This window comes from Stigmatopora argus, chromosome 1, assembly GCF_051989625.1.
Source record: "Stigmatopora argus isolate UIUO_Sarg chromosome 1, RoL_Sarg_1.0, whole genome shotgun sequence".
Lineage (NCBI taxonomy): Eukaryota > Metazoa > Chordata > Actinopteri > Syngnathiformes > Syngnathidae > Stigmatopora > Stigmatopora argus.
The window spans coordinates 17631075-17653958 of NC_135387.1; the positions used below are offsets into that span (position 1 = coordinate 17631075).

General features: G+C 37.5%; 2 protein-coding genes across 5 annotated transcripts; one reads left to right on the plus strand and one right to left on the minus strand.

Annotated features, from left to right (window-relative positions):
• The first annotated feature begins 4676 nt into the window (after positions 1-4676).
• On the plus strand, positions 4677-10859 carry prkx (protein kinase X-linked). Its single transcript, XM_077604927.1, has 8 exons — positions 4677-5180; positions 5912-6080; positions 7700-7963; positions 8126-8245; positions 8556-8651; positions 8797-8854; positions 9446-9523; positions 9674-10859. The coding sequence occupies exons 1-8, from the start codon at positions 5045-5047 to the stop codon at positions 9797-9799; spliced, it is 1047 nt and encodes a 348-aa protein (XP_077461053.1). The 5' UTR covers positions 4677-5044; the 3' UTR covers positions 9800-10859.
• Positions 10860-11026: 167 nt separating this feature from the next.
• cd99 (CD99 molecule) lies at positions 11027-21385 on the minus strand. 4 transcript variants are annotated; one of them, XM_077604959.1, is made up of 13 exons: positions 20988-21378; positions 19434-19466; positions 19157-19216; positions 18661-18693; positions 18125-18175; positions 17981-18019; positions 17830-17883; positions 17646-17711; positions 17507-17527; positions 17209-17229; positions 13028-13144; positions 12914-12964; positions 11027-12394 (listed from the first exon to the last, which is right to left on the minus strand). In XM_077604959.1, the coding sequence occupies exons 1-13, from the start codon at positions 21049-21051 to the stop codon at positions 12366-12368; spliced, it is 639 nt and encodes a 212-aa protein (XP_077461085.1). In that variant the 5' UTR covers positions 21052-21378; the 3' UTR covers positions 11027-12365. The 4 variants fall into 4 exon arrangements, with proteins under 4 accessions (XP_077461085.1, XP_077461076.1, XP_077461102.1 ...); XM_077604950.1 differs by having other exon boundaries at positions 17507-17536; positions 20988-21377; XM_077604976.1 differs by lacking the exons at positions 11027-12394; positions 12914-12964; positions 13028-13144 and adding an exon at positions 14264-15206 and having other exon boundaries at positions 20988-21385.
• Between the last annotated feature and the right edge of the window lie 1499 nt (positions 21386-22884).

Consider the following 22884-nt stretch of genomic DNA (forward strand, 5'->3'; position numbering starts at 1 on the left):
GATGGTTTTTTGCACACGGGTGTGTCATCCAAGCTTGCCAATCTAGACCAGTTTCTGCAACAAGGTTTCCCCAATCTGTTTTAGGACTGTTATGTACCACACATATTCTATAAAATCCATGTGTATCCTTTGAAATGGATATGTAGTTTTTGTAGCTTGACATAAGGGGGAATCGCCCGTGTTTTGGCCATATATCCGCATATAGATTGAATGTATATAACCTCCCTTTTTTGAGGCATGAAATTTACCATGACTCAAAATGGCAGCCCTCCCAGATAAGTCTTTTGTTTTTGTTTAGTCCCCCAGGTTCCCAAAATTTCCCATTGCAGAAATCAAAAAAATTTCATTTGGCGAAATTCTTTTCTTTTTGTTTCTGTCCTACTCTGCCACCGCCGTCCTTGAAAGGCTTATCAGCGATTTCAGAAATATTCCACCTTGATATTAGAATATTGATATATCTTGGTGGCCAGCCAATTAAAACACAAAAGACAGACACTCATCCACGCTCGCACTCATAATCAAGGAATTTGCTTTGAGTGCTCCCCCAATCATCCATAATTTTGGTTTGTTGGAGTAGAACTGGAGTACCCAGAGAAAACCTACGAATTCTTGAGGACACCAGGAATACTCCACACTCCGGAAGGTCTGGATCCACTCCGCATTAGTAGATCCTCGAACCGCAAAATTGATGCCTGAAGAAACTAGATAATTAATGTATTAGATCCACATGCCACATATCTATTCGCCAATAATGCAATAACGGAAAAGTTGTGACACATTGAAACACACACACACCCCCTTTTAGTATTTTAAACCGTTTGTAAAAAAAAACTTTATCTCATTGTTCTGCATTAAGTTACCCCCCTTTCAATGTTATCGAATTTTGCCCATTCTAGTCAACCCATCTACTTAAAGCATTTCTCCAAGGTTGATATTTTATAATTTGGAGATGTTATTTTTAAAACATAGACATTATTTCATCACTTGTTTCACACCATGAAAGGCCCCACCTGAATTTAGATTTTATTTTATTTTATTTTTTTTGTAGATATTCCCCTTTATCTAAGCTTGTTATTGCCAATCGTTATCACCGTAACATTCAGGTGTATTAACCCCATAATTGCAATGCAGTAAGTTTTGGCTAAATTCTTAATGTGTATGCCTCTAAAGCAATAGACAGTAATAACGTCCCAATAGTCATCAATATGCCCTATACCAAAGCATACGCCCCCTTCAGGTCAAACAAGGAAAGTCTTTTGTGCACCTAAAGACGCTCCATGTTTCTTCTAGGGAAACTATGCCTATCCTTAACCAATTATCTTATCTACCCCAGCCAGGTTCAATTTACCTAATAATTTGGACGAATGCCACGAAATTTCTCATGCCATTTCTGCATTGTTAAATTCATGTCTGATCTCTTTAACAACCAAATAACTCTTAATACCTAAAAAATAATTTGTAAATCACCCCATACTATGTTTACTTAAGATAAGAGCTATTTTTTATAGCTCTCCGTTACCACAAGGAAAATCTACAATAATTAAATTAGAGAAATCAACCTTTTACTAGGCATTTCCTAATTACAATTTTTCAATGCTTAATAAAGGACCCACAAATTGTAACCAATATGCCAGAATATTGTAAAAAAACAAAAACAAAATTCCATTCATTTTTCTTTAAACCAGCCAATCACCTATATTGAAGTATTTTGAACAAACCAACCATTCAAAAACTGTAATAATATCGTTTTATCCTCCAAAACTAGCTCTCTTCAATCAAGAGCCCTTTGAACTTCACAAGACAAAAAAATAAAATAATAATAATAGTATTTATTCCCAATTCCAAAGTTTTTACCAAATCAATCTTTGCCAAACAGATTTTCTATCACCTCGAAAACTATTTCTTATTAAATCCCAAAAATAAATGCGAAGATAATTGCGGAACCATGCATCCCTTGCAGACCATGATTGTTCTTATTCTGAAATGTTTAAACGGAAGCGCGCCCTTAGCCGCTGACTGTGACCTTCACGCTCGCTGCAGAAGCAGCTTATCAATGTTGACATTCATACTGTATTATAATGTCCAACACCATCAAATCAGCCGCACCAAAACAGAGCGCTTCCCCCCAATCAACACATTATTTGGCAAGTTTAGAGTATGACAAAAAAAAACAGTTTTGGCAACCCCGCTAAACATTTAATTTGCTGTTTTGTATTTCTGTTAACCAAAATATTCCCGCTGACAGGATAAAACCAAGATAATCCGCAATAAGCCATTTCATTCCATTAAATTGACAGTACATTTAGGTACTATTAACAAAGTATGCCTAGGACTTGGAAATAACCATTTTAATTGCCGTTTTACAACTTTCAGCATCATACAAAAAATTCCAATTGAATTCATTCACAAAGAATGTGATCTCTGGTTTAAAATTTAGCTCAACATCCTCATTCAAATCATTTTGAGCAGGCCTGCCTTGTTTTTAGAGACTTTTTGTCCAGGCAATCACGCACATAGTATTTTTGAAAACCCGATTTACTTGTTTTTTTTTCCAACTTCTTGGCTTACATTCCTATCCTCCCCCGTCAGCCGAGTAGCCCGCGCTATCTTTTATTTTTTATTTCACACAACGGACCCGTTTTATCACTCCTTTTTTCTGTGGAACAAGCCGCCTCGCTTGTATCTCCCTTCACATATTATATAGATTACTTCTATGCTTAGTGCCTATTTTATCCTGCAGGTTTTAATATTTCATGCATATTTAAGCTGGCCAGTAAACCCATATTTGTTTATCCATAAATTTAGGTGTTTAACCCTTGTAGCGCTTTGATTTTCAACAAATTTCAATCTCTACACGGCAGACGCTGTTTTTGATCGTCGTCTCTAGCCGCTTTTTTATTCGAGCTGCCCATCTTTGGATGGAGCTCGCGTGCACTCAGTTATCAGTTAGTAAATTTCTTTTTCCGCGGAAGGACATACGTAACACACGCAACACGTAACACACGCAACACAAATGTATACCCTAGCTTGATATACTGTCAGAGTTATATTTGTACCTTTCCGGACCACAGTACAGGACACCCCGAACTGCCCCAAGTTTTATAGACTCATGCTCTGTCTCGTTACCTGGCATCGACTAGTATACCCAGGGTTTGTAACGCAGTCCCCTGGACGCGTGTCGCAGTCCCCTGGACGCGAGTCGCAGTCCCCTGGACGCGAGTCACATTTAAAAAAAAATGGACTTACCAGATATGACACCAGATGTCTCTTTCAGAGTGTTAGTCGTCAACCGTCGAGAACCCAAGTCGCCTCGTCGAGTAATCCAGCCCGGAAAAGGGTATTTAAGCGCCGTGCACGGTCTTTCCAGATATCGAACGGAAGCGACCTGGATTCTGCTCCGGTATCTTGACCACAGGCTCGAAGGACCAAATGTTAGGTTCATCCAATTGTAAGTTTATTCCTTAGGTTTTTCCAATTCAGCTTTCAATAAAAAAGGCATCTGTAGTCACATCCCATTTAATTCTTGCAAGAGAGAATACATCCGGCAGCTCGCCCCACCCAAGATTATTCTAAAGAGCGGCATTATGTCCTGCCTATTTAAGGCTTCAAATCAAAACAATTACAAGGTTATTGATTCCATTTGCGTAAGCAAGAAACAAAACAATTCCATTTGCGTAAGCAAGAAACAAAACAATTCCATAATCAAGCAACCCAAGCGTCAACCTAGCGTCACAAATTAAAACAATATGCTTGATAGCCATCCGCTGACCCAACAACAATTTAAGCGTCCTTCACCGATCTTCATTGTGAACTCGCATCTGGGGAAAAGGTTGAGGTGTATCTCCCAGTACTCAGTCCTCGGAGCAAGGACTCGGTGTATTGTTTTATGTCTTTGCCTTGTATCTCTCGCTGGAACCAGCTGTCGACCTTGGCGTAAGCGTTTGTCTTCGTTGGAGGCGATCAACACATTTTAATATAGTTACACATTTAGGATGAGCATTACTATTCCTAATAAGCTTTATATTCATTGCAAACACATTTATAATAATGAATAACCCCAACATGCACAAATGGTCTTATTGTTGAAATGCCCAAATAATAAAATTACATATTTTTCCTTAAATGTCTTGTTTTTAAAAATGGATTTTAAGTGACTACTAGTTTAGGAGACTACTAAACTATGATGGGGTGAATACATCATACATTTAGAAAACCAAAAGTAGTGGAAGATGATGACGATGATGATGATGATGATGATATTGGTTGAAAGAGTATGGTTATGAGAATCCCAGACACCATCATCCTCCAAACAGCATCACCCTTCACCTACTCTCTCTCTTCCAGTTGCCTAGCAACCTCATATATCATGGACTCGACCCCACCCCTTTCCCAACTCATCACCCTCTCTCCTGATTTCTTTTCTAATATTCATATATTCATGCTGATAGTCCCAAGGACATCGTAAATAAAGCCGTCGGCGGGTCATAACCGATTGTGTCGTCCTAAAGTGCAGTATTACCCAAACAAGACTTATAATCGTGTAAAAGTAAATATAAAAAATAGTACATACTAGTCGTCCTTGGATGTTTTTTAATACATGTATAATTCTCTGCCGCTAGGGGGCAACAACGCATCTTGAGGTTGTCAAACAAGAGGGGGGGGGGGGAGTAGAGTCGTAGAGTCGCACATGCGCACAAAGCGCACTCGGCGTAAATAAGGAAATGCGGCGGCGTAGGATTCATCAATCTGCTTTTTTTAAAACATGCAATTCATTTTCCTAGTTCTTCTATTCGGTGATTTTTACAACCATTTTTTAAATAACATTTCCAGCTTTTACTTGTTCTTAAACGAACCGCTTTTACATGTCACCAACTTCTTTTGTGCTGTTTCCTGTAGAGGCCTGAATGGACAATGACTGAATCTATAGAATGTCATTACGTTTGTGAAATTGTCCTCCTTTAGTTCATGCTTGTACTATAAAATGGCGTATTTATTTAACCCTCCGACATTTCCAATCCTCACTAAATAACCTCGGACGTGACCCATGGCGTCCTCCAAAGCAGATAGCGCGGTTAGCAATTGTTCCAAAGAAAATGTCCGTAGTAGCGATTCATCGGGTGACCCACCGGACACTCATCACAAGTATCGCCTTGACGATCTGGTGAGCATCGCCACTGTAGGTGAGTTTCAAACACGTCGCAAAGATCAACAAGCTCCTATTTCCTATAAAAGGGACATTTTTTAAAAGCCTATATGTTGACAATAAATGCCAAGCTACTATCTTGTACTGAAAAACATTGACAGATAATACAATTAAAAGTAGCATAAGTCACATTCATGTAAAAGACCGTTGCGAGGGTATTTAAGTATATCCAAATCGTTGATTTCTCAGTCCTCTTGTATTAAAATAATATTTTCATGCAGAAAAAAAAATGGCACTGCTTCCGGGGGCAGCAGCTATTTTAGGTAGACAACAGGTGCTTATGACAATGGGTATGATTGACGTAAGGACAAAAAGCAGACAATTTGGGATACTCTTATTTTTTGCCTCTTTAATCAAATGTCTGGGAATGCTGAGTTTTGTGCATAATTTTCTTAACAACTATTATTTATCAGAAAATTTAAATCCAGTATGTTTTCAATCTATCTTTCACCAGCAATAATCCCTCTCTCAAATATCATTATCTATATGGAGAGTGCTGGAAAATACATATGAAAAAGAAATACTAGTTGCAAAAACTAAAACTGAGAAGACCGAAAAGTATAATTAAAGATTGACGGCGCAAATTGCCTACTAGAGAACTGTACTATATATGTATTTTTTTTAAATTGCAAATGGAGGTAGGAATGCTTAAATTTGGCCTGGTTTGGCCAAACAATACCCTCGCTTCCTTGCATCTCCTTTCCTCAGGCACAGGAACTTTTGGCCGAGTGTACCTAGTCCGTGACAAGAACAGCAGGATCTTCTATGCCCTAAAGCAGATGAGGATACCCGATGTGATCCGCCTGAAGCAGGAGCAGCACGTCCACAACGAAAAGGCTGTTCTGAAAGAGGTCAACCACCCCTTCCTAATCCAACTGTGAGTTTCTTCCCCACAATTCAAATATTCATGTACAGTGTGAAGCATGCTTCGGTTTTACAGTCCATCAAAAAAATCTGTCATGTGAATTAAAGACGTGTAAGAGGATGTTGGACTACATATGTCGGGGAGTGAATCATTTTGTTAGCGAGAAAAAAACTAAAATGACATTACACAGTGAAATATTTGACCAAAGTGCAGGTAAAAGCTCAAATAAAAGACTCAATGAAAAATAGCCACAACATACCTAGTTCTTCTCTTTATCTCAAATTCAAATTATTTTCCAAACTGCTGGCTTGGATGTTGTTTTTCAAAATCAATTCTTTAATCCTTTATGCAACTGACATATCTTAATAACAAGATCCACTAGATGGCAGGAGATACTTAATCTGTGTTTCCTCATGTTCCCATTCATACTAAAGAACTGAATACAGTGGTACCTCGACCTACGATCAGCTCTACCTACGACATGCTCGAGTTACGATGAAAACTTCGATCGAATAATTCGCCCTAGATACGATCAAAATTTTGAGATGCGACCAAGCCAGGTGGCCATGACATGAGGCTGTTTATCATTGTCTTTTTTTGCCGCATCTCTTTCGTGTATAACAAATATCTATGAGCACTGAACGATTTATTCAGACTAGTTTCTCCTACGCATCGACCAGGAAATGCACAACGCGCATGCGCGGGCAAAAAGAGGGCTTTCTGGGTAATGAAGTATACTCGTGCACACAACGCTGATAGGCAATGGCACCCTTTAACAGAATAAAACTTCATTACCCACAATCAATACGTGGGTAGGCTGTTATTCCTTCCTTAACCTGTTAGCTCCCGCGATCGCTCATTCAAGACTTATTCTCGTTGGCAAGTTGTCGTGCGTTATCCTATTGTGAGGACATTTGTGTGCATCATTTTCGGAATATATTGAAGGGAATACAACAGCAAACAGCCCATCGATAGCGAACGTGAGGGTGGAGGCGTGGCAAACAGCTAACCCGGCCAGAACAAAGGTACTAATAAAAAAATAAAAAATAGAATTCAGTTTTGTGTAAAGTTACAGTAAACGTATGTTTGAGTGTGTCTGTATATATTAATCCAAGTTAATTTAAATTTGTTTGTTCGGTTACGAGTGCGTTGTCGTGGAAAGTCCCCCCGAAACCCTAACCCGCCCACTCTGTGCGTCTCTCTCTCACGTCGGCGAAATCCGCCCAATTTTAGTTATATTAAACACATTTTATTACTATTAAACGACTAGTTTTGTGTTACTTTGTTAATAGATGGTGAATTAGAAGAAATAAAACATTTTTTTCTAATCCAATATCCTGTTTTTGGTGTTTTTTCAGAGGGTTGGAACAAATTAATTTGTTTTTAGTTCATTTCAATGGGAAACGTTCGCTCGAATTACGAAAAGCTCAACATACGATCTCAGTCCCGGTACGGATTAAGATCGTATGTCGAGGTACCACTGTATACCCAAATATCACAACAAGTACCTTAACGAGAAAATTGGGATGAGATTGTCATTATTTCAGTGCAGTGTGTCTAGGTTTTGCTGTCTTTTTTGTTTCGTTGCATCCTTTCTCAGTGTAACATTAGCGTGCTCTATTTTCTGTCAGGTTTTGGACGCACCACGACGAATGCTTCCTTTATATGCTAATGGACTACGTGCCCGGCGGCGAGCTCTTCAGCTACCTCCGTAGCCGAGGCCGCTTCAGTAACGCCACTGGTCTCTTCTACGCCTCCGAGATTGTCTGCGCTATCGAATACCTCCACTCCAAAGACATAGTTTACCGCGACCTGAAGCCAGAGAACATCCTGCTGGACAGGGAAGGGCACATCCGCCTGACTGACTTTGGATTTGCCAAGAAACTTTCTGACAGGTAAAATGAGTCCGCTTTTTCTGATGAAGTCTTTGGCGTATTTTGGGGGATTTCAGTGCACAATGTTCTGCTCCTTCTGTTGTAGTTACATTTCGAATTAAATGACTTTACATCCTCTGCAGAATATTTCATTATTCTGTTTTTTTTTCTGGTCCGGGTTAGAACCTGGACTCTGTGCGGCACTCCAGAGTATCTTGCTCCCGAAGTCATCCAGAGCAAAGGTCATTGTCGTGCAGTGGACTGGTGGGCCCTTGGCATTCTTATCTTTGAAATGCTGGCTGGGTGCGTACCAAAGATTCAAAAGCTCAGTAAACATTACATTATTGCTTACAGTTTCTTTATTTCACCTGATCGAAACCCTATAGAGAAATTGAAACTTTGATAGTTTATCGTTATTTCTGTACATGCTTTTTGTGTTCTATTTACTTGGTGCTGTGCCGTTAAAATTGAGCTCAATCAAGGTTGAGAGATTTTCTTTGATCAAGGAAATGAGAAAAATGTTCACACTAGTTTTAGCTAGCAAACAAAGTGTTACATTTATTAAATCTGTTGTGCTAAAAAAAGGAAATGAGTTTGTATTCCCTTTCCGCAGGCATCCTCCATTTTTTGATGACAATCCATTTGGAATCTACCAGAAAATTCTAGCGGGAAAATTAGATTTTCCACGTCATCTGGATTTTTACGTCAAGTAAGCTTCTTGAATTTAAGAGAAGTGTAGGTAACTATTTTAAGACATTGTAGGATTAGACACTGTTGTGGAATTTTCTTAGATCTAGAGAATTTCTATCATGGACGATATTTGCAATGAGGTCATGCATGTTTGTTTTTAACAGAGACCTAATCAAGAAATTTCTAGTAATTGACCGAGCCAGACGACTTGGCAACATGAAGGTGAGTTTGACTTTACATTGAACATTTGAGAACTATTGTTTTTCATAAATAAATCATCTTCTTCAATACTTCTCATAAATTGAGATCTTTTATGTTAGTATTCCTTCATTACTATACAATGGGAAAAAAAGTTCTTTATTTGTATGTAGTTATCGCTGCAGGTATAAATGATACCTAATAATAACAATTTCATGTGACTATCATTTTATGAGTGTTTTTGGCTTTGATGTGATGTGAAGCACTTTAGATTACTTTCTTTTGAGCTGTGCTCGACAAATAATTTAGCTTTGCCTTACCTTTTTGTGTCCATTAATGTAACACAAAGAACTCGTTCATATATTTCGAAAAGTTCATTTACTTTTACAACACTTAACAAAATGCCTTTATCACTTGCTCTGTCAAATGATATAATTGTACATGACTTGAGTTTTTTGCCCAAGGAGAGATTCAAAATGTCACGCCAGCGTTTATGTATTACATGCCTATAATTATTTTTCTATGTAATGCCACTTTTAAATGGAAATTAGTGATGGTTATCCGAAATGCATTTGGTGTTAAGTTTGGATTTCTGCCTTCTTTCCGTTGCTTTAGAATGGAGCAGATGACATTAAAAAGCACCGATGGTTTAAGGCCATTGAATGGGAGACTGTCCCGTTGAGAAAACTAAAGGTAAGCCCTCCTCCCCCTTTACTTTGAGCAATGAATTGATTTCAGGTGAATGTTGAGTGTAGCTCTCGTGATCAAAAATTCTTCCGGCATGATAAATCAATAATTGTTTCATCATTTAGTTGCAACTATAATTTATGTGTAAATCCTCAGCCACCTATCGTCCCCAAAGTCTCCCATGAAGGTGACACCACAAACTTTGAAGTTTATCCCAATGATGAATGGAAAAAAGACCATTCCGTTCCACAAAGAGACTTGGAGATCTTCAAAAATTTCTGACATCTCACACAATGTTTTACTTGTCGAAAGAAGGAACTTTGCAACAACAACAAAAAGAGACCTTAATTTTTAGGGGAATACTGCATATTTGCAGTTTGGCATTCAAAGATATACCAAATTGTGGATTTTTTAAAACCAACATTTGGAGGAAATCGAAAACTCAGCTCTCGGTTTTCTGTACCACCGCAAAAAAAAAGACAAAATGCTTTCAACTGTGGGTGTGATCGTGCATTGTAGTGTCTCTTACTCATTCACTGCTATTGATGGCAATAGACGTCCATGCTGCTCTGGCTCGTGAAAATTTGCCCAAATTATGTAAAAGCCCACCACCAAAACCAACAACAGCAGAGTGAAACATTACCATGTTACTGGTTTACTGTGATGATAAATATTTGTTTCAACAACAAAGTCATTTTTCATCTTCATAGTTGTGTACGTACAGGTACTGTGCATTGTGCTTTGTTGTAAGCCATTAACTGCATTTTTGGAGAGGAAAAATGTGACAAATTGTATGCTTTTTATTTGGGTGTTTTGGGTTATTTCATATTGGGACAGTATATCTGCAGTTTAAACTATTATTAAGCAATTATAATCACTATAAGAGCCTTGAGCATTTATGGGAATTTGCCACTTGCGGTCTCCGTTCCTTGCGAATTCTTGCCGGTTCTGACATGATATTCCGCAAACTTCCGTCTACTTCTAATGATTCAAAATGTAACTTTGGTCATACCACAAAACATGCTTTTTATACCTGCACCCAATAGCCCCTTTTTTTAGTATTAATCTTTCTGAGCCTAAACTTCAAGACTGTTACTTTTTCAGATGTTTTATATTTCATTGCAATTGCATCTTATTTTTGTGACCTTTGAAACCTGTGACTTTTGGCCAGAAGCAAGTATTATTGGAAAATACTCTTCCTTTTTTTGTTTACAAAAGGCAGCAAAAGGTGCCTTATGATTTTGCTAGAGGTTTGTCAATTTCACTTGAAATTTCTGCTCAACTTCTCATTGTGACGTAACTCAAAATTAAATTAAAAAAAAAAAACAGCAGTTCTAAGGTACTCTTGTGTCTCTAAAGTCATTTCATTTCATCAATACTGGCATTTGTATCTTAAGGACAACATATTTGAATGGTGCTCACCAGTGAAAATCTTCTTTACAATAAAGGACATTTAAAGGGAACAAAAACTGTTTTCTCATAGTATGAAAAGAAATTGCTTCTCCCGACCACAAATTAACAGCACTTTATTTGGCAAGAGTTTAAGATAATTACATTAATTTGTTGAACATAGAGCGCATCAAGAAAGTACTCACAGGGATTCACTTTTCCACATAATGTATTGCTGTTACATCTTAAACTGAAACAGATGTTTTATCCCACTCAATATTTAACAAAGGCCCATAATGTAAAAGTGTATTAAGAATAAAAAAACAAACCCCAAAAAAACATAATCACTGTAACATCATGAAACATGGAAAATGTGATGAACATTGAATATGCTCCAGATGTTCTGACAGATCCATAGCAACTGCAAACAATACATGATGACTCAATTGTTTCCCTCTATAATACAAAAGTGAGAACTGAAACATGGAGTAAATGTTGGAGGTGTTAGGGCCAGAATTGTCACTATTGAGTCAGAAATCTTTGATTAATGTCAGAATTCTAACAATAAAGTCAGAACCTTGGCCACCACTTTTTTCTTCATTGGCTCTAATTCTATATAATAGTTATTCTTTAAGTATATCAAGTATTCAAAAAAGCATTTGAGATGTGACTTTCCTCTCCAAAATCCCTTTAGCGTTCACACCAAAAGATCTTAGAAGGGATAAATGGCTCTTATCATGATATGTCAATCTTAAAATGACTCAACATACAGTTCTGAATTTAAATAGTCTCAGGCAGCAAGGCAAATTGAAAGCTCTACTTCTAATGTGCGCAGACATTACATTCACCCATCAAAATACTGTGGTACCTTGACTTAGGAATTGAACTTTTTCTGTGACTGAAACTATTTTTGAGCGGATGTTGTGGCTTCCTCTGATTTCAGTAAAACTCAAACAACACGTTTGAGCTTAGAAGAAGAAAAAAACAACACCGTGAAGCCTCGTAATTTAATAAGGTCCTCAGTCAATCCACTCCTAAGTGAAGCTACCATTTCAACAAGAAAGTTTTTTTTTTATACATGTTACTTGGATTATACCCATCAATGTGAACCTAGGGGAAAATAACCCTCCTCCAAGGTATGTAATACTTCTGCCTATTATTGACACAAAACCAACTTCATGTACATACATAGTATTATGAGATGTGACATACAAAACACATCAAATGGATTTTCCTTCTAAAATGATAGCGAGAAGTGTCATGACAGAAATGTAACTAGTTACCAAATGACAAATGTGCCGTGACTTGTGGTAGAGCAAAATGTACTTTGACATGATAGAAAAGCAGATGATCGGACAGCAAGTTTTCTGAGGAGTCAAAGACGGTACCTTTTGTACAAAGGAAGGCGGGAAAGTTAGATGTTGTTGAATAAAGGAGCGTATGTTTTGCGAAGGGCAGCCTAGGATGTCCTGAGCAGGTTGCTGAAAACTGAAACAAAAAAAAGGAACAAAATGTCTGCATTTGTGTCTGCATTGGTTCAAATTTGTGCCACATTCAGCAGTTTTTGTAGGATTACAGACTGGAAAAAAGGGCCATTTTAAGGTAATGCCTTGATGTACAAATGTTTCAATTTTCCCCAAGTAAGATGGTGGCGCGCTGAGCAAGCAATGACAGGCACAACTAGGTGAGTTTTTTCACGTTTTATGCTAGATACGTTTTTTTTCTTGAATTACATTCATAGACGTCAAAATAAATGTGTCTTGCGTTATGGCATTATGGCGTTTCGTCCTTGTCACATTGCAGTTTGTCCGCATATATGCTGTACCCTCGATTCAGTCATCTTTTTTTTTGTTGCAACAAATACGGCGTACAATATAGATTCATTCAAACTCATTGACTGTTTAGAAGAAAAACAAAAACTGTGTGCGGTAATCTGTTCCTTTTTGTGTTGATCCAATATTAGTACTATATGGGTATTTCTTGTTGGGAAAATGAAACAGGCCCTACCTTGAGGATTATTATCTGTTGGATGCCGTTTCCCGCTCTCCGGGTCAGCACCTGATCACAATGTGTTTAGTATTGCAGTACTCGAAGCACGCCATAGTAACGAAGAATAAGTACCTCCTTGTATTTTGAAACACAGTTTTTTCTTCTGGTAAGCAAAGTAACTGGATGCCGCCCCTACGAGAGCAACCCCAACAGCACTGACGATTCCTGCAATCTTTCCAGAACCAGCTTCTGCAAGACAAAACAAAAGAACGTGCAATGGACTTTATCGGGGCCATTTGCTTTCCCTTTGACTTGACACCTTAGAATACCTCAAATTTACATGACACAAAAGTGCAAACTTACTAAACCAATACGAGAACTGACCTACTTTTTGGAAAAGCAACCCTGCTCAAATATCGAAGCAATAAAACCAAGATCTGGTTGTTCTTGTTGGTTATGAGGAGAATGTGTTCAAGCATGTTGGCTATGAGCTGGCATGAGGTGGTGACAGGAAAAAGGAACTGTTTTTATTGTTGTCAGTGACAGATACTTTATTATTCCCAACAGCTTCAATATCCTGTCATGAGACTGCTTGAGTAATGAATAAGAACAATACCCAATAGGAGACATTACTGCGTTTCCTTGCTTCCACCCATCTGCTAATCAAATAACATCCAGTACACATGACTCATAATACCTGATAAACAGGAGACTTAAAACAAATCCCGTCACACCCTCATGAATGCAGGCGTTATTCAAATCATCAATTTTACAACAATAAATACGCTTGACACAATGATGTAAAAATTATTGTGTTTACCAGGCATCTGAAAATACTACGTGTATACGTACAGTTTACATTTTAAATAAGCTATTTCTCTATTATTATCTTCCAAATAATTTAAAACATTTGACTATATTGATCTTTCAAATGTATAATTAATGTGTTTGATCAATTGTGTGTGGGGGAATTGTTAGAATCGTGAATTTTATAATATTATAATGAACAAGAAATGTGTCCATGAAAACCGTTTCATTTTAAAGGGACACTAGACATAATAATAAACATTAAGACCCCATTTTAAGTCTATTGGGTGGTGGATTAAACATACAAGTCTAAAAATAGTAAGAACACACACTACCCATATTAGGTATGCATAATATCATTGATTCCTTCACTGGTAGGCCACAAATAGGAAGAATGTCACCCACACTGCTTTTAAGCATTGGAACTGGGATTTAAGTTAAGAAGTGTATACTTTGACCTGTCAACTTATAAATTTTTCCCGTATTGTATAGTTTTTTTGATCATTTCAAATTTTGTACGCCATATAACATTTTTTGTACGGGATTTTGTTAAGTACTTCTTTTGTAAAACCGATCTCGTTTGACCCATTTCGGCTCTAACCCGAATCGTCTCGGTCACTGGTAGCAGACGAAAACATCATCGCTGACTGCTAATATTGTCATACTTTAAGCATAATATGTGCACACGTATTCCCCTTCCACCTGTCCGCCTTTTCACTATATAAATATAGCGCGTCAGCAAGTAATGTACCCAGACAGTCAAGCTGTCAGCATCATACAGCGACATCTATACAACTTTTGAATTTAGTGCATACTGATTGGGTACCCCGTCCACTATGATGAAAATGTAAGACTTTTACGTGCGCCCAATGCGATTAAATGTGTGCCGCATTGCATTTGTACGGTTTTATAAGGGGAATTGCAATCATTAATAAGGGGAGCAATTGGCCAAGGTTTACAGCTATGTATATTGTGACAGCAAAAATGGCTTTCACCACCACGGGGCATAAGAGGTTAATGTGCACCATTAAACTAGTAACCCATTGAGTATTGGTAACTAACTGCTAAAAAATAAAAAAGGAAAAAGTTGCTTCCAAGGTCAGATTGTGAAAGGCTACTTGTTCAGATGTTCAGTGATCTTCATTTGAATAAAAGGGAACATATTTGTCACAACAAACAGAAGCCCAACAGAATTCCCAGATGAATCGTACAAAGCCCAAGGTGAGCGCTCCAACTGAGAGTGACAACAAAATATTTCTTACAAGATGCATAACCCAAACCATTGTCTTTCTAAAGATACCTACAGTACATCAAATACCTTGGCAAGAGGTTCAAAGGCACTTATATAAAGCAGTGTACAATCAGGGAACAGCCTGCACAAGTTCCAAAGCCCTCTCTAAGAGTGGTATTAAGGTCTTTTTAAGATTGGACATCCACATTAGGATTTCCTCGGGCATGTTAGAATTTAGCGTCTTCAGGATTTGTAGCCACAGAAGGTCTGGATCTGCAACAACACAAAATTGCAGCGTAATTTTAGCCAGATACACCAAACCGGGATCCTCAATGATAATGGTTGCACACGTCTCTTAAGACAACATCTCAACCAGTGACGTTGAGTCAGAGGAGCCCAGGCCTCCTCTGCCCTCATGGAAAGAAAAAAAGGAACTAACAAAATATATTGTACCATTCAAATATTGAGGAGGAACTACGTAAAGGGCCAAGCTCGACATACTAGGCCTGAACAATGCCTCATTTGATCCGTGATTCCTAAGGCTGCCTTGCGTGACATAAACGAGCGGTGACAGCTGCTCGTTAAGTGATCCATTGATCTTGGATAATTCAAAAGTATGCCGTCATAATTTGTGCTTCAGTTCACCGCTCTGTCTCAGCTACCCCTTCCTTCCAACTCGGTGACGATCGAGCTAGAACCACTACCAAGAATGACTTTCTCCCTTGGCACTGAACTCTATCAAGACAGAGAAACTTTCAGAACTCACGGCACCAAAGGAAGACTTCCACAAGCAGGTAGGTCATTGATGCCTTTATCAGAAGGAACTATGCAAGGGCTTCCTTCATAAGGTAAGACTGTCATGACCATTTTTAAAATATATTTTTTTCGTGCTACATTTGTATATGTGTAAATAAATAAGATGAGATTTTAAACAAACAGTTGGGCAGGGTCTGAAGGGGGTCAATGGTGACACCTCGAAATCAGCCGAATAAACTCCACAAATCGCATCATTCTGCTTCATATGTCATTTTGATGCACTTCATGACGAGAGCGCATAAAATATCGCTTTTCATCCAATGCAAGCAAAGAACTTTTACATTTTTTTAATTGAAAATACACAAGCTACGTGGATAGCTGGCAGGAAAATAAAATGAAGCAAGCCCAGGTCATTATCTTAGTCAGAAATACTATGTATGCTATGACCACCAAACAGTCACAGCAATATAATTTCAACCTATTTTTCTATGGTAATGCCATTCATAAACAGGCCCATTGATATAAAGCAATGCTTTGCATTTGCCTTGAAATCAAATTACGTGACCCCTTTTTCCCAGAAGTCAGATGGGCTCTCCCACAAAACTGCAATCTGAACAAGTGATGTAGAACAAAAATGGATGGGTGGAAAAGGAATTACACATTATAACATGACTAAGAGATGAAAGTTTAGTGGCGGTGAAAAATTTGCCACACCATACCATGTCATGATTTTAAAAGGGCAAACTATCAGCCAATAAAGACATGTAGAGAGAAACAATGCTACTATACTAGCACCAACGTAGTAAAGCTTTGGCACCATTTTTGGGATCTTACATAAAGGATGAAAAATATAGGAAAAAATGTGGGCTTTTCACAGAATTGTCACATTCCGCAAAAAAACGAAATCCACCACATCAAGTCATAGTCCAAAATGCCAAACCACCAGCCCACCAAAAATCACAATGCACATACTGACCCTGTCGTATCAGCTAGTAAAACTGTTCAAATAACAATAAAAATGAGCTGGAGTACAAAGTTGAAGAAATTATCTTTTTTACCACAAGTTGCTGTCATGGTGAATTAATTGATATTCATTCATTTTCTGTACGGCTTATGCTCACAAGTGTCGTGGGGGGTGCTGGAGACTATCCCAGCCTACTTTGGGCACCAGGTGGGGGGCACCGGCAATTTAACATCCCATTGATCACCCCTTGAGCAGATTCATGCTCTTTGTTGGTACACCAGTGAATTATAAAATTAAAAAGTAGAACTTTGTCTCATTTCCCTTGTGCTAGTGTGCACTAGATTCTGCTTGCATTTGAGATGCCCACTTACATGTAAACGGTTACCATACCAATACAGAAGCCAACTCGTTCTGTCTTTCGACAGGAAAACGGAAATATTATTCATGAGCTGAAGGGATGATTAAATGTTGCCAGGAGCAGTCATAAGACATGATGACAATAAATAAGAAGTTGCCAAAGAAAAAGAAAAAGAAAGAAAGAGAAAGTAAATTTACCTTGAGGCTGATCAGCACCACCTGAAAAGATGAAAAAAACAATCATTCAATTTTTGTAAATTAAAAGCCACCACAAAGCCACATGTTTTATTTGTTTTTGAGTGTCAATCTCTTCAATATGTTCATTGACTAATTTAAAACTGTGTTGAGTATGGCAATGTTGTGGTGTCCAACTGCTTGTTATTCTACTAAGAGGTGTCTAATATTTCTGTCCTTTTATTTTATCTCAAAGGGGCTAATCAAACAAACTACAAACACAATAATAGTGCTCATCCTTTACATTATCATCTCAACATACCTTCATCATAGCCAGAATTTCCTGCACGTCCTCAAACGAGAAATAACAAATGGATGCATACGTTAGAAGTTTAACATTGAATTCGCAAATGTTGAGTAATTCAAATAAAAATGTATACAGTCCACAAGTTATGCCGTACCTCCCTCAGGCTTGTAGTTTCCATCATTGATGTCAAACAAATCATTATCATCGAAGTGACCTCCACCTATGTGGTATTTTCCAAAGAACACACATTTTATTCTTTAAAGCAACTTACTTTATATTGCATTGTAATCCATCTAGACTTGGATAGGATTCAATGAAAAGGCAATTCCCAAACTCACCTCCACCAGGTCTAGGTGGATTGACGGCAGGTTTGTCTGGTTTGCCATTTGGGTCTTAAAGAAGGGGGAAAAGGTTTAAATTATTTTTTTTACATAAATAAATAAAAACATTCACTTTATGGACAATACATGCATACAGTACAAGCTTTACCTGGGTTCAGAGCATCCTCTAGGTCTAACTCAAAGCCACCTGCACACATAAAAACATGTTTGGTAAGGTAGTAGACAGTGGTGTGAAAACTAAAGGTGGTTTTGATTGTAAATATTTAAATAGCAAAGAGATGGAAAAACTTACCAGAATCTCCGGGTTTGGGTTTTGGGTTAGGTTTCGCTGGCTCAGGATCATCTTTAATGAATAATAAAGAGAGCATTAAGCATTACTTTAACCAATGATTATTATTTTTTGGGTTTTTTTGGTGGGGAGGGGGCATTTTTCATTGACATAAAGAATGCAAATGTGACCTTGTTTATTGGCCACTGGTGGAGTAAAATAAGATGTTATATGAAGAAACTTGAATGACATGTATTTATCTTATACCCAGTAATTTAAATCAAATTTTAGATTGTAATTAAGTCTACAATTTATAAATACTGTAAAATTACATTCAAATAAGGAATCCACATTTTATTAATAATAATGAAAAAATTCATCCATATTTTATGGTTTGTTAAAGAAACTAAAAATTCATTTTTGTCTGCCACAAATGAATGGCTGGGATGCAACATTTTCACCTCCTATTTAAAAAATATACAAATAAAAAGTGCTAAATATGGTTGTTTTAAATGTAAAACTAAACTATTGTAGTGGTTGATTTGTACAGTAAATTTTACCTGGTCCTAAGGCATCAAAAAGGTTCAGTCCATCTATCGGAAGAAAAGACATAAAAGGCTTTAGATGTTCATTTTGGAAAAAGCTAACTAAACAACAACAAAAATAATCACGGCAATGGTCTTCTCAGCTGAGAACTGTCAGATGTTAAGAACAATTTTGTAGTTTGTTTCAAATATATCTTTTAAGCTCCGTCCTGAAACTTTTCTACAGAGCCTCCTATTGTGTTGCTCCCACAAATACAAGTTAAGTCTAACTTTAACCCTTCCTCAAAGGAGTGTATACTGAGACCCACATTTTGACTAGTTAATGAGTAATTATGTTGTGTTTGGAGAGAGAGGAAAAAAAGACCCAAAAAAAACATTCGGCTTGAGCTAATATGGGTAGTAATATGCAGCCCGGTATACATAGAAAAATGTTATCAATTAATTTTCTGTATTTCCTATTCTACACAATCAAAACAATATATACATTTAGAAAGCCTATTATTATACAAACCGTCATCATCATGATTCACTGGGACTTTTGGTTTTTCTTTGGGCTGGGGTGGTGTTGGATCTAGGAGAACGGAAACGACAATGTTGTGAAAGTCTTTACTGTACGTACTTTCAAAAGTACGTGATTTATCTGATGCAAATGCAATATAATATTAATTCAAAGAAAAATAACAGGAAAAAATCACTATCATGAACTGTAAAGTTGGGTCAATTTGCCTTCAGACGATACTGCATACAGGTAGCAAATAGCCAAGTAGAACGAACTTAAGACTACTCACCTACATCATCAAGTGCATCAAACAAGTCAAATCCTATATGGAAGAGACAATAAATTGTAGTTTAATATAAAAAAAATAAGCAAAGTGGTTAAGTCATTATGTTCAAAATAATTCTCCAATAAAATATTTGGCTTTTGTAATGGTGAAATGTATGTAGGCGCCACGGTGGCGCGAGTGGTTAGCGCGTCAGCCTCACAGCTCTGGGGTCCTGGGTTAAAATCAATGTTGTTGCACCTGTGTGGAGTTTGCATGTTCTCCCCGGGGCTGCGTGGATTTCCTCTGGGTACTCCGGTTTCCTCCCACATTCCAAAAACATGCATGGCAGGCTGATTGGCCACTTTAAATTGCCCCTCGGTATGGGTGTGACGGTGTGTCCTTGTCCATCTCCTTCTGTCCTTGTACTACTTAATTATTAGTATGTTGACTACTACTTATTTATTATGTTAACTACTACATATTTATTATGTTAACTACTACTTATTTATTATGTTGACTACTTATTTATTAATTACTTATTTAGTGATTATTCATTTTTTCATTATTATTTATTGATTATGTATCTGTTTGTTTGTTTGTTTGTTATTGTTATTCGTGCACTTTGTGGTAAAGTTTTAAATCTCATTAAACTTGTATAATGGCAATAAAAGCATTCAATTCAATCAATTTACATGACACCATCCTGCATCTTGAAACATACTTATTGATTTTATTTATTAGTTATATTGTAATTATTTATTGATTATTTCTTTGTCTGTTTGTTTGTTGCTGTTATTTGTGCATTTCCCTACTTATTCATGTTGTTGTACTTATGTTGACTTAGTTATTCATGAGTCATTGTTTCATATACTTGTTTATTATGTTAACTTCTACTTATTTATTATGTTAACTTCTACTTATTTATTATGTTGACTATTTATTTATTACTTATTTAGTGATTATTTATTTGTTATTATTATTTATTTATTATTTATCTGTTTGTTTGTTTGTCGTTGTTATTTGTGCACTTCTTGGTGAAGCTTTATATCTCATTATTCTTGTATAATGGCAACAAAAGCATTCAATTCAATACAATTTACATGAAAGAATCCTGCATCTTGAAACAAATCAAAGAAAGAGGAAATGGGTAGATAAGCTCTCTTGGCAATTGTAAACGGACTGGGGTGTAACTACAACTAATTATACATTAAGACATGCAGTCACATGACAACTGATTTTGACTCTCAGAAACACCTTAACTAACTCAAGAGTTAACATTTTTCACTGTCAGATTTTCCATTGCGTCACTTTTAGGGCTAACCAATGGGAGCCCAATCTATTTTCTTAATAATTCGTTGTTTATTAAGTAGTTCGGCTTGCGGTCTTAGCTTGGAGGCGTTCATAGAATTAGGCAATGAGTCAATCAGAAGCTCTCTATACATGTAAAACAAGATTTCAGAGAATCCTATTAATAGCACTTCATGGGCTACAAAGCCATGCATTTGTATAAATGTGCCATAGTCAATGAAGTTAACTTTGGAACAGGAATGGTGATATAAAAAAGGGAGGAAAACTTGCCGTCCTGCGTCAATGCCCCAGTCACCAAAAGGAGTACTACAGCGGGTAGCAAACAGAACTTCATGTTGACAAAAGTGTGAGATCCTCTGTTTTTGGGAAAGAAAGAAAGTAGCGAGGAAAAATAAAGTGTGCAGTCCGTGCGTGTATTTAGCCCGGTGATATTTCAGGAAAGAGCACAAGGGAGAACACGACGGCTTTTCGGTATCCAGTTACAAACCCTCTCTATGAGTCAGCTTCGTGCCGACCGGCTGGGTGTGGCAGGGCGTTGCTGTAAAAAAACAGATCACATTCACTTACGGTGACTAACGAAATGACTAAGAAAATAAGTGTTTGACAATCATTTAATTAATGGTTTGAGAAAGTTTCAAGACGCAAAAATGTTTTTTTTTAAGCTCAGTTAGTCCAAGATGGAGCGAAAACTTTGACATGAAACTCTACTCCCATCTAGCGGATGCAAAGCGAAGTACATTTTGGCTTGTCTTCACCTGAAAGACACGTTGAGCAGGGTATAGAACAGGGGTGGGCAAACTTTTTGACTTGCGGGCCAGAATGGATACTAAAATTTGACAGAGGGGCCGGGTCAGGAGCATTTGGACACGCAATTTAATTTATCAAACCTGGGGATTGAAATATAAGAAAAAAGACACCATTGAAGGTGAAAATTTATTTTCAAGTTCACTTTCAACATTAAGAACATATTATTAATCAACGAAAGAAAGCAGTCTCCAAATTGAGAGTGATGAGCGGCATGTTAATTAAGATACTGTAATGCTGCTGTGCGTACATGTGCAAGTTGCTATTTTTAACAGTAGAGAAACTCACATTTCAGTGGGAACTGTGTTGTTGTTCTCCCTTTTTTGCCAGTGCATCAAAATCTGGAGTTAGTGCGCCATCTATCAGGGTATTGCATGGGAAAGGGAAATGAATGAGGTCATTGATTTTTACTATAATTTGGACAACGTCGGCGGGCCGGATTAAAAAGCCTAATGGGCCGTATATGGCCCGTGGGCCGTAGTTTGCCCATGCCTGCTATAGAACCTTTTGGACAGAGAGAGAGCCATAAACAATTCATGTTTTCAAATGCTATTCCTTGAGAGCCATACTCAGAATTTAAAAGTAAAAATACATGAAAATTTGTGCATGTAGTGTGGATGCCACAATGCCAGCGTGACACTCCTATTGGGGCATTCTGGGCTGTACACCAATATAATAATGACGCAGAGGATGCTCTGAAACACTCAAACTTGTTCGCCGTAGTCTTCGCTGTGACGAAAATAGCAGAGCATCGACAGGATTTATAGAGTGTTGAAACAACACGATGATCAGTATTTTTAATTTAATTATGGTCATTGAAAAGTTAGAGAAAAGGGCAAAGCAATATACATTTGTGTGCATTTCTCATGAGGCGTGGTTCAGCCAGGTTTTCAATTTGGAACCCTCTGTTCGTCCCAGGTTACAGCGAGGTCCAGGGGCAGCTACCCTCTTGGCCCCCCTCCAGTTACGCCCATGAACCAATGCATAAGTTATATAATACTTCAACTAATATCCTTTTAAGTGTGGAAAATCTAGGTTTTTCACAAAATGTGCTATTATGAAAGATGAAGGCCACATTCTTAGGATGTAGAGTACCAATCCCAACCAAAGGTTTGAGGAGTGTAATTGATCACTCGCATAAATTTCTTTGGAGTTTATTCTAAATGAACCCTTTGTGATTGGTGAATAAAAGGTTGTTGTCATAATCTTTAGCCCGAAGCTTGGGCAAAGCTTTTTCATTCCCCCAATTATTAGTTCCGATGGCACCCCCGTGACAGAGTCAGTTTTTGCCTTGTCATCTTAGTCGCTTAGTGATACGTACTTTTTTTTGGTGGAACATAATCCCTGTATAGTGTAAACCATG

What these genes read in the sequence shown, in the direction of transcription:
- prkx (XM_077604927.1), top strand. Translation starts at nt 5,045, where the DNA reads ATGGCGTCCTCCAAAGCAGATAGCGCGGTTAGCAATTGTTCCAAAGAA. An exon ending in CATCTGGATTTTTACGTCAA is followed by an intron (nt 8,652 to 8,796) that starts GTAAGCTTCTTG and finishes TGTTTTTAACAG; the next exon opens with AGACCTAATCAAGAAATTTC. An exon ending in GACGACTTGGCAACATGAAG is followed by an intron (nt 8,855 to 9,445) that starts GTGAGTTTGACT and finishes CCGTTGCTTTAG; the next exon opens with AATGGAGCAGATGACATTAA.
- cd99 (XM_077604950.1), bottom strand. Translation starts at nt 21,051, where the DNA reads ATGAAGTTCTGTTTGCTACCCGCTGTAGTACTCCTTTTGGTGACTGGG. An exon ending in TTTTGATGCCTTAGGACCAG is followed by an intron (nt 18,176 to 18,660) that starts GTAAAATTTACT and finishes TATTCATTAAAG; the next exon opens with ATGATCCTGAGCCAGCGAAA. An exon ending in TGGTGCTGATCAGCCTCAAG is followed by an intron (nt 13,145 to 17,208) that starts GTAAATTTACTT and finishes TTTGTCTTGCAG; the next exon opens with AAGCTGGTTCTGGAAAGATT.